General features: G+C 39.6%; 1 protein-coding gene across 1 annotated transcript in view; it reads left to right on the top strand.

Annotated features, from left to right (window-relative positions):
- Grip75 (gamma-tubulin complex component 4) overlaps positions 1 to 17903 on the top strand; it is a 176800-nt gene that overhangs the window by 145735 nt on the left and 13162 nt on the right. Inside the window, exon 11 of the mRNA XM_067146385.2 lies at positions 8252 to 8435. Within this exon, the coding sequence (XP_067002486.1) occupies positions 8252 to 8435 (184 nt within the window). The remainder of the gene's footprint in view (positions 1 to 8251; positions 8436 to 17903) is intronic.

Raw genomic sequence — 17903 nt, 5'->3', positions numbered from 1 at the left:
TAGGGGAAGAAAGGAGGGAGGGTAAGCAGCACGAGCAGTACAAACTCGACGGGCGAAGAGAGCACACACACACACAGGTTAGTAGCAGCATATCAAGCGTAGCAGACGTAGAATCACGTAGAACAGTTGAAAAATTTGGAGCACGTTATAGGACATCTATGTCACATATGCCGTGAAGCTGGTTATCTCCTAAATCCCTTGACGGATTTTCTTGAAATTCAAGCATTGCGACGTTTATGTAATTCCCTTTAAAATGACATGTTGATCAAGTCGCTACCACAATTATTATGGGAGTTGTAATTTTTTTTCCATCGAATGTTCCGGAAGGTGTGACGCTTGAATCTGGAACGTACGAGTTCAGGCTAGCTGCACGTAGCATGACAGGCGGGTGATCTAACTAGCCCCTGCGGCTACGTCATGCATACAGCTGTTCTCAGCTTGCTCGCTGAATGTACTCAGTTGAAAAGTTTCTTAAGGACAATTAGGAATGAATTATTACATAGTTACGATTAACTATCAAGATGACCCCTTGATACCCGCCCTCCTGATAAAACTCAGAAACAGAAACGAGCTCGTCAGCAGCTGAAGAACTGGGATTGATGAGGAGAGAACCCATCTATGTATTTGAAGATGGTTGTGTACAAGAATGTGGAAACTGTCCTTGTCCTTCTGTGTTTCCTGTTTGTTCTCTCTTACCACACTGCCCTGTCATTGTGTTTATCCTTGCGTGCTTCTTTTCATATTCCTATCTCTGTACAACTTGATTTGACACTTGTTTATTCCTTCCCAGTACTTTACTAAATGTGAAAGTTGTGTTCAAGCCTGTCATCCCATTGTATTAGAGTTGCCACACCTGTTGTACAGAGGGGTCTAGAAAAATTTAGACACTCTTGTCTAGTTAATATCTTTGGAACAAAATGTCATATCATTGCAATTCTTGCACAGTAGCATAGTTCATAGTTTTCTCAACAGATGTTGGTCGTGTGAATGGTGCGACAATCTTGGCACGTGTTTTCCAGCAGATGACAGTGCAGCAATGAATGAAGTAAGATTGTCGTTTGAACAACACAAGGCCATATTGAAGTGGTACTGGAAGTGCGAAAACATGGCGTAATGTGTACGGAACTTCAAACTATCCGTCTAAATGAAAACTGAATAAATTCGACCATAGTCAGCATAAATTCTTCTAGCGGACAATAAGTATGATCTAGGCAGAAAAAAAAAATGGAGGACAACATATAATCAAGACAAGTGAACTGAGCATTGAGTGAAACACAGTGGATAGTATGTAATTGTCTCCTGTTCGCGAGAAAGAAAATAGTTGCCTTGACTTATGACTCGACCCTCATATTATAACGTGGAAATAAAGAGATTAAGAAGGAAGTGCAGATTAGAAAGAAATAGAGTTAGAAATGGTTACCGGAGTAAGGAGAGATTGAAGGAGCTCACTAGGGAATTGAATTCACTGAAAAAATCCGGTAAGGATAATGTGATGGCAAACATAATTGGGAGCCATATGAATTTTAGGGAACAATGGGAGGACATGTATAGATACTTTAAGGCAGAAACAGGCTCCTGGAAGGACATTCCTGGGATCATTAATGAACAAGGAGAGAGCATATGCGAGGACTTACAGAAGGCAGAAGTATTGAATCAGCAATATGTAAAGGTAGTTGGATATAAAGATAATATCCTGATAGATGTGGAGACTAATAATGGCAGAGTACTGAAATTTACCTATGATAATAAATATATTTATAAAAAGATAGGTACAAAAGTTGAAAGCTAGAAAGGCAGCTGGGGTTGATAAGATTTCTGGGGATATATTAAAGACTATGGGTTGGGATATAGTGCCATATCTGAAATACTTATTTGATTACTGTTTGCATGAAGGAACTATATCAGTGTACCAGGGAAAGGGTGACAAACATAGAGCGCAAAATTACAGACCAGTCAGCTTGACTTGTAGTTTGTAAGCTCTGGGAAAGCATTCTTTTTGACTATATTGGACTTCATTGCAAAATTATGAACTGGTTTGATAGAAGGCAGTTCGGGTTTAGAAAAGGTTATTCCACTGAAGCTCAACTTGCAGAATTCCAGCAAGATATAGCAGACAGCTATAGTAGCCCCTGTATATAAAGGAAAGGGTGATAGGCATAAAGCTGAAAATTACAGGCCAGTCAGTTTGACATGCATTGTATGTAAGCTTTGGGAAAGCATTCTTTCTGATTATATAAGACATGTTTGCAAAATTAATAAATGGTTTGACAGAAGGCAGTTTGGGTTTAGGAAAGGTTATTCCACTGAAGCCCAACTTGTAGGATTCCAGCAAGATATAGCAGATATCCGGGATTCAGGAGGTCAATTGGACTGTATTGCGATTGACTTATCTAAGGCATTTGATAGGGTAGATCATGGGAGACTACTGGCAAATATGAGTGCAATTGGACTTGACGAGTGACTGAATGGGTGGCTCTGTTTCTAGAAAATAGAACTCAGAGAATTAGAGTAGGTGAAGCTTTATCTGTCCCTGTAAAAATTAAGAGGGGAATTCCTCAAGGCAGTATTATTGGACCTTTATGTTTTCTTATATATATCAATGACTAGCTGATGTACCCGTGCTTCGCTACGGAATTCTAAATTTTATACGGAATTCTAGGTTAGGTAGTGTAAACGTTGTGAGCAAGATTGTATTAAGTTGCATAGCTCTTAACGTTGTCCCCCTGTGGGTGGGGGCGGTAGAATAACACCCACGGTATCCCCTGCCTGTCGTAAGAGGCAACTAAAAGGGGCCCCAGGGGCTCTGAACTATGGAGCGTAGGTTGGCGACCACGGGGCCCTCAGCTGAGTCCTGACATTGCTTCCACTTACTTGTGTCAGGCTCTTCACTTTCATCTCTCCTATCCGACCCCCTTTGGTCAACTCTTGTTCTTTTCCGACCCCGACGCTATTAGGTTTGCGAGGGCTAGGGAGTCTTTCATTTTCACGCCCTTCGTGGCCCTTGTCTTTCTTTGGCCGATACCTTCACGTTTCGTAGTGTCGGTCCCCTTCTATATTTTCCTTCTGATTAGTGTTATATAGAGGATGATTGCCTAGTTGTACTTCCTCTTAAAACAATAATCACCACCACCTTCTTAACGTTGCCCTAGAAACATGACGGGGAAGTCACCAACGACTTTTCTCATATGAAGACTGGGTTAGGGAATTTTCATTGTAATAGTAGGCCAGCTTGCCTACCGTCAGTCACGATCAGGTTGGGGAGTTTTCATTATAATGGCAGACACTCACTCTCAGCCTGCCTTTATAGATTCTCAGAAAGACTCTCTTAGTGGTTTTCCCAACTGAAATGAACATGGGTCATTACAATGACGTCAGTAGGAATGGCGCGATTAAAAGCAATGCTTTCATATGAAATACTCGATCAAATGAGAAACCACACATTTTCTCACTTTTAACGAACAGTACTATGCTGCCGAACTAACAGTCCAAAGCTACTGAGCTGGAATGACCAAGACGCAGACATTCATGATCCGTGAACAATCTTCATCCTTTTTTCGGTGGGGGGTTTGAATAGTGGATAGTCCCAAGGCAAAAACTATGACCTTTTGCTTATCTGTTTCCTGGGAGTACCTGATGAATCAGAAAATCTCAATTCACTACACTGGCGGGGGAAGGAACTATCTGTCGTGGAGGCAATTTTTCCTCCAAGCCAGAGAAGAAACCACATCTACGCTGCTAATTTGGAATAAAGTTAATGTAGATTTAATAAAAGGGAAGAGGAAGAAGCATTTCTTAAAAAACGGCTCTTTTCAGGGTTGAATTTTGAGTTATTTAGTGAATTGTGGTACTATAATTTGGAATAGGCCTAAATTGTAATTCTAGACTAGTTCATACTACTACTAACTGAGTCTCTGACTTAAGTGCGCACACTGCTCACTCAAAACAGCGCGTCGGAGTAGGTATCGAATAGCTGGCATACTATGATGAACCAGTGTGTTACGTACCAGCAGTATCAGAAAATGTACGAACCAGAGGAATGGCATGCTAAAGAAGAAAGTTATCTAACTCCTCAGCTATTCCCGCCAATATTCAGTTAGGCTGTTATACTCGGTACACAGCAGTAATCCCATCTATCGGAGTTGAATGTCAGCATAAGAGACAAAGAACATTACAACAAACAACGGTCAGTGTAATGTTATTGTTGATTAATGTTACGCGCTTTCGATATTGTAGGCCTTCACATTATTAACCGTCTTCCGGTTCTGAAATACCACTCTTATCATACTCGGTACGGTAAAACTGAATAAAACATAAATGATCGGAAATTGTATTCTCTATAACTTTTGTTATGTAGTACTTTTCCATAGGATCAAGAACATAGGTATTTAAAAATTAAATTTTAGGTGCCTTCTCCTAAACTACCATTTCACCCAGGGTGAATAACATTGTTTATAGCTTAAACTGTAGTTTCTTATTCCCCGACTCTATATACCAATTTTCATTAAATTCTGTTTACCCATTTTGTCGGGGCTCGGCGTTGATATGGACTTAGCAACAAAAATCCAAATTCATGAATATCTGTGTTATCATAGCCGGTACGGTAAAAATGTATAAGACGTAAATGATCAGAAATTTAATTTTATATAACTTTAGTTATGTAGTATTTATCGATATGACCACTAATAATATAAATATTTGAGATTTGAATTTTAGGCCTTCCCCTAAACTACCATTTCACTCAGCGTGAATAAAATTATTTATAGCCTAGATTGTAGCGGCTCACCCCCCGACTTTACATACCGATTTTTATTAAATTCTCTTCAGCCGTTTTCTTGTGATGCGTGTACAGACAGACAGACAGACAGACAGAAATTACGGAAAAGTAAAAACTGCATTTTCTTGTTACTGTGGACATGATCGATACAGAAATACCATTCTTTTCAAATTCTGAGCAATGTACAGACAAAACTCTTATTTTATATATATAGATATGTGTAAAGGAGTGGAATCAGAGATAAGGTTTTTCGCAGATGATGTTATTCTGTACAGAGTAATAAATAAGTTACAAGATTGTGAGCAACTGCAAAATGACCTCGATAATGTTGTGAGATGGACAGTAGGCAATGGTATGATGATAAACGGGGATAAAAGTCAGGTTGTGAGTTTCACAAATAGGAAAAGTCCTCTCAGTTTTAATTACTGCGTTGATGGGGTGAAAGTTCCCTTTGGGGATCATTGTAAATACCTAGGTATAAATATAAGGAAAGATCTTCATTGGGGACATCTCATAAATATGATTGTAAATAAAGGGTACAGATCTCTGCACATGGTTATGAGAGTATTTAGGGGTTGTAGTAAGGATGTAAAGGAGAGAGAGCATATTTATCTCTGGTGAGACCTCAACTTGAGTATGGTTCCAGTGTATGGGACCCTTACCAGAATTACTTGATTCAGGAACTGGAAAAAATCCAAAGAAAAGCAGCTCGATTTGTTCTGGGCAATTTCTGACAAAAGAGTAGCCTTACAAAAATGTTGCAAAGTTTGGGCTGGGAAGACTTGGGAGAAAGGAGACGAGCTGCTCGACTAAGTGGTATGGATCCCACTGGTGTCTGGTTGGCCATTTTTGTTCTGTACTTAACATCTCTTCAACATGTACTAAATGTACGTAACACGACCTAATAGGTTGAAAGTCGATTTCGATTACAATGCGGTCGTGAAAATTCAATATTCATTCATTAAATTATCTTCAGTCATTTTCTCGTGATGCGCGTACAGACAGACAGTACATACATACATACATACATCATTATAGACTATTATGCCTTTCAGCATTTAGTCCGCAAGCCTCTGTGAATTTACTAAACGTCGCCACAATCCTCTGTTTGCAACTAGTGCGGCTCAGTCCGGTGGTATTTGAAGGTGCTCAAATACGTCAGCCTCATGTCGGTAGATTTACTGGCACGTAAAAGAACTCCTGCGGGACTAAATTCCGGCACCTCGGCGTCTCCGAAAACCGTAAAAGGGTAGTTAGTGGGGACATAAAACAAATAGCATTATTATTACCATCTGGGAGAACACACCAATCTGACATTCAGTTCTGTTGAATTTCTTACCTACTGACATCAATTTAGTCTTCGAAAGGCTAATTTTCATACCATACTCATTGCACCTATTTTCAAGTTCTAAGGCAGGCTTTCGGCGCAATCTGCCGTTAAGATCAAGTCGTCACCATAGGCCAGGCTGCTTACTACATTTCCACATAACTGAATCCCTCCCTGCTACTTTATATCTTTCAGCAGATGATCCATGTATACTACAAACAACAAAGGTGAAAGATTACAGCCTTGTTTAATTCTTGTAAGTACAAACAGAAATCACTGAAAATTAAGCAGCACATTTCCTTGTTACTGTAGATATGACTGATACAAAAACACAATTCTTTTTAAATTCTGAGCAATGTACAGACAAAACTCTTAGATGTTCGAAGCTGGACCTGTGGTCTAGTTTGCCTTCTCTCACCTGGATGCTCTGGGTTAGATTCCCTTCCAGGTCAGGCATTTTTACCTGGGCTGGATCCACTCAGCCTATGTGATTATCATTAACTGAGAAGCTATCTGATGGTGAGATGGTGACCCCAGTCTAGAGAGCTAGGAATAACGACCGTGAGGATTCGTCACACTGACCATGCATCACCTCGTTACTTGCAGGCCTTCCGACTGAGCTGCGGTCGCTTGGTAGGCCAAGGTCTATTAGGGCTATAGTTTGGTTTGGTTTAGGAGTGTTTGTAAGATTATAATTATTCATACAGTAGAGTCTCACAAATCTGATGCTTTGTTAAATCCGAGCATTATTTGAATTTTTTTTTCACAAGTTTTAAATGAGTTCTACAGTATTTCATTATCCGCTTATTCCTGCCATGCCATCCTACTTTGCCTCCTCTCCACTGAGATCATGCGCTTGTTTGTTGTCACACCTGAAACTAGAACGTTTCTGAGAAAGAAGGGTCTGCCTATTAAAGCAGTTTTATTGCTAGATAAAGCAGGGCCATATCCAGATGAACAGGAACTAGAATATGATGGAATTCATGCTTTATATTTGCCCACTAACGTAACAACCTATGGATCAGGGCGCGTTGGAATGTCTAAAAAGAAGTATCGACACCGCCTGCTACATTCAGTCCTGGAAGCAACAGAATGTAAGAAAAGCACCACAAACTTCTTTACACAGGTAACCATGAGGTATGCAGTGTATGGGTTAGCAGAATCATGGAATGAAGTGAAGCCAGAGACACTCGCAAAATCATGGAAGTGCTGAGTCTGCAGATAGTAAGTCTGATGACAGAAATGATGATGATATGCCAGACTTATCAGATCTAATCTCACAGATACCTGGATTGTTATTTTTAATAATTAATGCATAATGACTAAGCCACCTGTAATTGGAGAAACATCTCTGTTGGTGGTATGAAATAAATAAATTAAAATAAGATATAAAGATGCTAGTGAAATCGATGTTACAGAATGGATGAAGAGTGATAAACAGTATGAACTTCGGCGCATCACTCATTGAAATGTTGAATAAACAAACCAAAAGACAGTGAGGTAGAAGTTTTAGTAGAGACGGCATCAAATATGTCTCATAGCGAAGGATCTCACTGCATTGGAGGTGGCACTACGCTACGTAGAACATAACCAGAGACAACTCCCACCGACACCCTGCTCTTCAAGTGATGGTGTGACGTTGCTGCACAAGAACTGTGCAAAATTCAGAAACAGAAGTCAATTAAGGACTTTTTCAAAAAATAACCTTAATCCATGGAATAACACTGTAAGAAATCGTTGCCTATTATTTTTTCATGTTTCATCATTTTCCCTCCGTGTAGTCCGAGTTATTCCAAATCCAAGGTACCTTCCTCTCCCTCCCTCTGAAAACAGAGAATCAAGGTTTCACTGTATCATATGCCTGCAAAATTCATAAATATTGTATTGAAAGTTCTCGCTGATAACTGATATTTTTAAGGAGCTGTTGTTAAGTTTCTGGAACCCTGGTATCTGTGAAGATAGTGGTCCAGAAGAAGGTAGTGCTCCAAGAATCAGGCACTTCACATGGCGTTGTGAGGTGTTGGGTACAATTTCAGATTACTATACGGTACTCTTAAACGTGAAGTTAAGGGCATATTTTACAGTGAATTTTATTTGTTTTGAAATTTGTGTATTCACCTGCTAGTGTGATATTTCTTTCCTCTTTGCAGCTTCCCTCCCTGGATGGCAGCTGCTCAGTCTGAACTACAAAGTGAGCTGGCCTCTCCATCTCCTGTTTAGCACAGAAGTTCTAGACAATTACAACCATCTGTTTGGTTTCTTACTGCGTGTAACTAAAGTTCAGTTTGAACTGAATACTGTGTGGAGCAACCAGATTACTGAGAAGTCTTCAGCGTAAGTATCAGAATGGTACCGAGAAATCTTGAATAACAGGTGAAGTTGTTGAATCCTCCATTTGATCATCCATGCATAGTTTTTGACAGATTGTAGCTAGAGTATTTGTTACAGTCTTCCGAAAATGACACCTCAGTCAGAAAATGTAATTCTTTTTGTTTATTTTATATTTTTATTGTACACAATGTAACAGTCATTTTCTTTAAAATCAGAAGTCTTAACTTGAAAAGCAAGCATTTACCTTCAGTTTAAATTTGTTGGACAGAATTTACTGAAATTCAAAAAGATAGATTTCAGTTTTGATATTCTGATGCTACAACGTAGTTATATGTTTTTATTTATTTATTTATTTATTTATTTTTTATTTATTTATTTATTTATTTATTTATTTATTTATTTATTTACTCGCATAATTAACGCCCTCACATAATTTACGCATCCCAATATTTTTTGGTCCAAAGTGGAGAAAAAGAAATGTTCACGTATTTGACGCACCCACTTCTTCGAACATCCATCACGCAGGTCCGGATGCGTTTCGAAATAAAGATGTCAGCTACTCAAGTAACAGCCTTTCCATTGCAAAATAGGACATTAGAAATACTGAACAACGTGCCATTATCAGTTGGTAGAAAATACCACTGCACTAGTTCATTGAGAGAATCGGCCCAGAAATGACTCGTGATGCTCAATTCCAGTCTGGTACAAACATATTTTACGAGTGTTTCGGGTACGGGACATTCGTTTTCTGTCGTCTCAGAGTTGTTTGTTAGCCGAGCAAGTATTAGAGTAATAATGCATCATATAAACTCGCAGTGATCAGTTAGGCCAAAAGTATTCAGTGTCCGAATGCAACGTATCTGCCGCGCTAACAGATAAGTGCACTTGAAGCGACCAACAAGTCGCGCAAAGCATTTCACAGACCAAAAAGCAGCAAGTTTCCTCAAGTACAGGAGGATCTGCTTAAATATATGATTTCATTACGCAACGTTGTATATGCCTTTTCTCGTGAAATGCTGTATTTTAAAGGACGAGAAATAGTCACTGCACATGGAATCAGTGTCTCGGACTTGAAGGTTAGCTGCGACTGGATGAATAATTTTATGAAATTTTCTTCTCTTTGATGAAGAACAAGATTATGCCAAAAAACGCTGAATGATTTCAACCAAAAAGCAACTGATTATCACTTCGTGACTGAGAAGCATAAAGTGAAGGAATATTTGATCTCCGAAAAAGGAACCGTAGGTGAGACGCCAATCAGTTTCCCTATGCCACAAAGTCGAACAATCGATAAGAAAGGGACATTGAGTGTTATCGTACACACTTACCAAAGTGAAAAACAACGAGGTACTGCAGTGCTTGCTGTAAAAGCTGATCGCAGAAAGCTTGCACCTTACGTTGTTCTAAAACGAAAAACAATGTCTAAAGTAAAATTCGTATCAAAGAAAAAGGGTGGATGGACAAGATTGGATGTGAACAGTTTCGGGAAATTTAGCAGGGTCCCTCCTTCGATGCCTGGCCCTTCTCGTGTTGGACAATTTTCTTTCTTTTATTTGCCGGTATGTCATTATTATGATATTACACGAATTGTACTTTTATTAGTTCATGTTTATTTCACTTTAGGTCATTTTGTCCGCTCGTAACAGCAAGAATATTTTCCAGTGTTGGTACTTCAAACCCACGTGTCCAACTTACGTGATGTACCCTATTTGACTTTTCTGAAAAAATCTCCCGCTATCATTTTATGCCAAATGACAATAACCGCAAACGAGTTGAACCAATTTTGTTTATACAGTTGAACCTGCTTTATACGTAACTCTGTTCTACATGATTCGTATTTGTGCGTGATTTCCTTTAGATCCCGGCAAAATGTAATTTAAAAGCGTTTTAATTAAACCTTATTTATACATAATCCGTTTATAAGTAATTTGCTGTTATAATATAAATGTCAGTGAAATATAACTGAGTTCTACGTAATTGTAATGAGCATGTGCTTTTTTAAAAGAAACTACTGCATTTATGCAGTTTCCTCTCTGTCGGCATAGGCGGAAGTAGAGCGGTCGGGTTTTGGTGCTGGAACAGAACACAAAAGAGTTTCGCCAACTGACATTGTTGACCCTTACTTACTGGCGGCTTAACAAAGACCAACCGAGGGAGTCCCCTTCACTCTCTATCTCGCTCCTCCTCTACCTTCATCGTTTTTGACCTTCACAATGCCGCCAAAGATTAAGATACATTACAAGCAAAGTGGGCGGTCTCAGTGCGGAAAGAAATAGAAAATACTGTACAGAAAATTTGTTTGAATATGAGAATTTCTGTCGTGGAACAACGGAGAAGTAAAATGTCCACGTTGTTGGTATCTGGTGTTTACTGTTGAACAGTAGTTTTGTCATTCAGTTGCTTTTGATCAGCCATGGAGAACAGAAAAAGGAAAAGTTATACCCTACATGAAAAAGTAAAATTTATACGAGAAGTGGACACTAATCCACACAAAACAAAAACTGAAATTGCTTCAGACTTACGGATTGCTTATACAACGCTATGTACTGTCATCAGTAAAAGAAACTCTATTTTTGATGAGTTCTTAAGACTGGGTTCAAAATCAGCAAAGCGCAGCCGTCAGCAAGAAGGAAGGTGTGTAGATTTGGTCTTGCGCCTAGTAACACCCGAGAGCAGCTTGCTTTGAAATCTCCAAGTCATCCAGTTAGACATGGTGAAAATAATCATTATAAACTTGCTGAATATCATCAGGAATATTGGCACCACCACAAAAAAGATTATGAATAACTAAAGCAGTTTTTTCTCGCTTCATACGTAGGATGAGTCGTAAGTCATAGCAACTATTGTTTTTCTCGCGAACAGGAGACAACAGGAAAAATCTAAGATATGCATTTGGAAACGTACGATATGTACTTGCGTCTGATGCCACTAGATGGTGTATGTAAACAACAGTGTGGGTCTAAGCATGCCCCCAAGTTCAGTGTGTGAGTGAGAGCATCACAAAATGGAAGTCAACAAGCAGGAGCAACAATCGTATATTAAAATAGCAGTTCTCTGCGGCAGAAATGCACGCCAATGACATGCATGCATGCATGCATGATCTAATCCCCAAAGTCAAGAAGCCATTACGTGGACAACGATTTGGTAACAAAGGGGACATCGTAACAGCATTTCGGAGAGAGGTGTCACACGTTAGCGATACACATGGAGCAAATGGTATTTAGCGCCTGCCCCGCCGCTTGGCAACGCACAGTGGAAACCTTGGGTGATTATTTCGAAGGTCTGTAACCAGTGGAGACCTGTCCTTTGTATGTAGTCTTGTGTATTTGCTGTCTATACCATAATAAAACAATGTTTACCAATGGCCTGTGTCACTTTCCTACGAGAATCTCCGGCAGTCAGAATTTGTCTTCAATCACTTTGCATAAGTACATGCCCTATATTTCCAAATGCATATCTTAGATTTTGCGTGTTTTATCCTGTTCACGAGAAAAAAAATAGTTGCCATGACTTAGGACTCGGTCCTCGTATTTCTGCCACCTGTAAACTTTCAGGCATGTACTTAACAGATTATGTGTCTGCCTCGTGCTCATGTAACAATCTTCCCACCCGGACAGCAACTGAGCTTCAGTTAAAATAAACAGTGGATAAAATACCATAGATAACAAAGTCTTCCATTTTAATCATAACATGCTGTTTCTATGCGATAAGACTTGTCAGATTTTCAATGGTGTTAATTGCTTTTTTCTTCCTTTCTTCCAAAGATTGTGATAAGAGCACTGACTTGTACAAAAATAACTGTTTAAATTATTTAAATAGATTTATTGTATTATGTGTTAAAATGTGCAACATCAACGTACATAACATTACAAAAAGTTATTGTTCTTCAGGACTGGGCTGAGTAGCTCAGACGATGGACCGCTGACCTTCTGGCTCCAAGTTGGTATTTGAAGGTGCTCAAATACGTCATCCTCATGTCAGTAGATTAACTGGCATATAAAAGAACTCATATGAGACAAAATTCTGGCACCTTGGCATCTTTAAAAATCTTCAACAGTAGTTAGTGGAACGTAAAACCAATAACATTATGTTCTTCAGGATTGTTTTGCTTTAAAAAATGGTTTTTTTTTTGTTTTTTTTTGTCTTAGGATAAGATTGCACTGCACATTTTATGTTTGGCATGTTGCTTTAACCCTTCAAGCCGGTATTAAAAGTTGGCCAAGTTTTACCCTACAGTGGTAATAAATTTGAGAAAAATATTACAATTTTACATGCTGTCACAGACATAGCTATAACTTCTCAACGACTTGTCTGATTTTGTTCAAAATAAGAGGATACGTAGTTCATATCATGCAGATGTTGTATTTACATACAAATATGTGGCATGCAAAGTAAAAAAAAAATGCCTAATTACCTTCTTGGAATAAAACTTGAATCAACAGGTGTCCATGACCACTCGGGTGAGCATTCACTTATATTACTATCATTTTGTACATCACATGTAATTTCCCACTGTGCATAATCTTCATCACTAACACTTTCATTATCACTCAGATTATTCTCATAACTAACTAATTTCACCTGGTATGCGTTCGAGAGCTGCATTAGGTCAATGCAGACCATACAAAGACGCCGCCATGTTGTTTACAACGATTGACATTGATGAAACAAATTCTTTTTACGCCAACACACTGCCGCATTACAGTAGAAGATACTCCCCTGCATAGAATGATACCCTGTGCTGCGAGCCGTGCTAAAAGTTTATGTTGACAACCAACAGATGGAACACAGATGTACATCTAAAACATCGCTACCCTAGTCCGTACAGGTATACGTCTAACCGCTCCTGGCTTATGTTTTGTGGGTCCGTACACGTACACGTCGAACCGGCTTGAGCAGTTAAATATAATTCACATCATCATCATCATCATCATCATCATCATCATCATCATCATCACAGAACCCCTCTAGCATGCTGGGTAAGGTGCTGTTGAATGAGTCTCTGCCGTCATTGTCTATCCAGAAATATCTCCTCTCTCAGCTGGTGTAGCCATCTCTTCCTAAGTCTTCCCACTGGCCTTCTCTCTAGGCATGCACGTGGTGATCTTGTGCCAGGCATTTGCTTTACGTGTCCATACCATGTTAGTTTCAAAGTCCTTAGCTTCTCTTCTGTCGAGTCCACTTCCAGTTTCATTCTGATGTCATTGTTCCTTACATGGTTCTTCTGTGGTTTTTTTCGAGGGTGGTTCATAGAAAATTAATTTCACATGCCTGCAGTTTACAGTATACTTGTTTCTAGACTGTATGTGAGAATGGGCACAAGGTATGACTTATATAGAGTCATCTTGCTTCTCATGGGCACTTTGTTATCCCAAAGTAGATGTTTTACGAGGTAGTAGAAGTTGGAACTGTTCTCTTCTCTTCTCTTCTCTTCTCTTCTCTTCTCTTCTCTTCTCTTCTCTTCTCTTCTCTTCTCTTCTCTTCTCTTTTCTTCTCTCACAATCCTTTATACTTCTAATTCCCTATTTCAGTATTCATGGTCTAGCTTTTTCCTTTTCGCATGTCTCACTTGACTTTTGTCATTATTTCTGGCTCTTTCAACATCCCTCAATTTCTTGGCCTTATATCCTTTCGCTATCGCCTCTTTCACTCTGTCATTTCACCAGGACGTTCCTATATTCATTACTTTCCTGCTTGTTCTTCTATACACTCCTTCTGCACTACTTATGAAACTAGTTTTAAAATGATTCCATTCCACATCACTGCAGCTAGACTCTGACATTGGTAACTTGCTTTTTATCATTTCTTGGAACTTCTGTTTACAGCCCTCTTCCTTTAGCTTCCAGTTTTTAATCCTTGGTATCCTCTTCCTGGTCTTTGTCTTCTGCACCTAGATTCCTGTCAAGTCAGCCACCAGAAGCTTGTGGTTGCTATCAAGACATTCACTACGGGTAGCTTTCACATCTCACACTTGTTCTCCCTCTTCAGGTCATTTATCATGTAATCTATTACCAACTTATAGCTACCATCATAGTTGTACTGTTTTATTTTATGACTTTCTTTCTTCTAGAACCATGTGTTCTGTATCAGCAAGTTATTCCTTAAACACAAATCAAGTAGAAGTTCTCCTTCTGTGTTCCTTGTCTCATATCCAAATGGGCCCATAATCCCTTCATATCCAGTTGTATCTCTTCCTACCTGGGCGTTACAGTCACTCATTAGTAATAGGTTCTCCTCATTTATACTCTCCTCTACTTGTTCGAGGAAGTTCAGCTAACATGGTACAGTTGGGATGATAGCTATAAATTGTTCATCACTACAACCCTGTTGCAGAGCACAGACCTGCACAACTGTTAGATATTCTCCTTTCAAACACACCTTTGCTTAATAATCCTCTCATCAATGAAAGTAACACCAAAAATACAGTCAATGTCTTTGTGAAGAACAAAGCCAACTCCATTCCTTACTTTTGTCTTATCTCCACACCCGTACAGTTTGTATCCATCATTCAGTAGTTTTGTGTTGCATCCCTTCCACTTCGACTCACTTAGACCCAAGACATTAATGTGTCTACGCTTCATCATGTCTGTTATATTGTTACATTTTCCAGTCAGTGTTAATATGTTCAGGGTAGCAGTTCTAAGGCTGGCTTTTCTGTTATTTTTTCTCCTTTTGGTGTTTCTTCTTATACTGTTCGGATGAGCTTCGGACTCGTAAGTCATCGTTTATGTCCAAAAGTACTCAAAGTTTGGTCTTCAGTTGAGTTATTTTTTGTTCCGAGGCTTGTTCTTCAGTTGAAAGCAATTTGTATAGTACTTCTACCAGCTGACTTGCTAGACCTATCGCCGAAGAGGATTTTTCTTCTCGGTTTTTCTCCCTTAGCCTTTAGCATTCCACTGCCACATATACAAGGCAGCAGTTCGTTGATGAATTTGTGTGTTATTTCTGATGCAAAGACTTCATCAAGCGTCCTAAAGGGAATTCTTCCACCCTTAGCCGTTGGTATACCCTTAAGTTGTCAGGTTTGGTACTGGCCGCCCAACCCTCGGCCGGTCAGTCACAAATCACATATGGTAGCAGGATTTCTCCTGACCTGACATTATATATGATGGAAAACTCACAGTTGCATGTAATGAACCTTGCTGTAAAACTGTTATTCTTCGCAGGAGATAACCGCAAATACATTTCTTCATTTTCCCACTTCGTTAAATAAACACTAAACCACTTTCTTTCCTTTGTTAGAGAATTCCCCATTTTCTTCCAGTAAACAGCTCAAAACACAAACAGTGTAATTGAATATGCATGAGACACAGTCTGTTGCAGTGGCTACTATCTATTCTACCCCATCGCGCGTCATGATCAGTGGCTTAACGGGGCATAACACAGAAATGTATTCATGTTTGTATTTATTGTATCATCGGAAATTAGTAATGACATGATAATATAGCTTTTTGGCTTTTACCGTGTCAAGAAAACAAGGTGAAATTCTTTACATTTTGCAGAAAACTTTGCTCCACATCTCCAGAAGAAAATCTCGGCTGTTGATCGTCACGGACATCTGCGATCAGATGGCGCTCAGTAGGCCTGTCCGTGTGCACTCTGTTTTGACTCTGCAGGCAGTAACTGTGCTGAGGTGAGAGGTGAACAGTGTTTGCAACATTCATTCTAGGGCATAACCATGCCCTGCCGGCGAGTACATGCTCCTATTGAACAACTGCAGTCATTTGAACGGGGTCGCATTGTGGGCCTGCGGGAAACTCCATGGATGTATTGACAGTTTGCTGCACATGTTGGGCACAATGTATTGGTGTCGTGTCGCTGCTTTCAGCAGTGGTCTTTGGAACATTCGCACACCAGTAAACCAGGCTCCCGATGTCCGTATAGTACCGACACGTCAAGATCGACGCATTGTGCGAATATCATCCAGTAATAAAATCTGGTCACATGTTGCATCTGCTGTGTCACCAAGGATCATTGGAAAATGTCTGCTTGCAGCCGGATTATGATCATTTGTGCCTCTGGCCAGACTACCACTGACACAACGAAGCATGGCTACTCTTATGTCGTGAAAGAGTTGACTGGAGAGGGGAATGGCACTCTGTTGTCTTCTGTAATGAGAGGAGGTTCTGTCTGTATGCAAGTGATGGACATACACGTGTATGGTGTAGACCGGGTGAATAGCCTATTCCAGAGTGCATTTGCCCACGACATCCAGGTCCCACCCCAGGGTTCATGGTGTGGGGGGCAATTGGTTACAACTCACAGTCACAGTTTGTGTTTCTGCAGGGTAACATAACCAGTGCCCGCTACATTACACAGGTTGTTGTGCCCATGCTTCTGCCATTTCTTCAACAGGAAGATGATTTGCTTTTTCAACAGGACAATTCATATCCACTGCCCTGGCCAGCAAGAGGGGCAAGATGCTTGGGACAATGTATTGCAGGATGCCATTCGGCACCTTCATGATCATTTCCATTTACAAGGATACCATGTTTAACATTATCAGACCTGCTTTTTAAAAACTTAGGCTGGTTTCCCTCAAACCCTGTTAAGGATTTTACATCACATTAAACTGGTTTAATATCTAGTATTCGAGAGTAGGTTCGAACCCTACTGTCGGCAGCCCTGAAAATGGTTTTCCGTGGTTTCCCATTTTCACACCAGGCAAATGCTGGGGCTGTACCTTAATTAAGGCCACGGCCGCTTCCTTCCCACTCCTAGCCCTTTCCCGTCCCATCTTCGCCATAGGACCTATCTGTGTCGGTGAGACGTAAAGCAACTAGCAAAAAAATAAAAAAATAAAAAAAACTGGTTTAATGGGATTGTTTAACAGAATGGTTGTTTTATCAACTTTTGTTAACACTAGGGTTGCCAGGTTGTACGTATTTTCCGTATTCTTATGTTTCTTTTACTGTTAAATTAGCCTTATGTTTTTTTATTTCCCTGTACAGACTTTCTTTTTTTTAATATTTGGTATTTGATTATAGTAGATCCCATAACAATTCTTCTTCTTAACATTACAAATATACACATTGTTTGGATTATTATCTTTGTTATCTTTGCCTCAGTTATGCAAGTATGGGTTGCAGCAATAAATTGATGTCATGTATATTCGCAGATTCAGAAACAGCTGTAAAACTTTCCTGTGACAAAATGATGGCAGAAATATGAGTGAAAAACATATTAGCATCTAATAGTATCAGTGATTTTGTTACTATCATGAAATCCCCTGAAAGTGATGTACCAGGAAGGCATAGGCCCTGGCACTTATAAATTTTATTTTCTAGCATACAATTCCGTTCCGATACTGAATGCGATCTTGCAGTTGATGAGCGTGCCGCAGCGTGGACGAAGTGGTACTCGACTAAACGAAAGGAAGATTGGGAGAATTTCAGAATGATGCGGAAACTGTCGAGTAAGACCATCAGACGTGTGAAAAGATCTTACGATCGGTCAAGACTGGAGAAGTTA

Source organism: Anabrus simplex, chromosome 4, assembly GCF_040414725.1.
Source record: "Anabrus simplex isolate iqAnaSimp1 chromosome 4, ASM4041472v1, whole genome shotgun sequence".
NCBI lineage: Eukaryota > Metazoa > Arthropoda > Insecta > Orthoptera > Tettigoniidae > Anabrus > Anabrus simplex.
The sequence above is the reverse complement of the archived record's forward strand: the minus strand, read 5'-3'. Positions and strand labels throughout refer to the sequence as shown.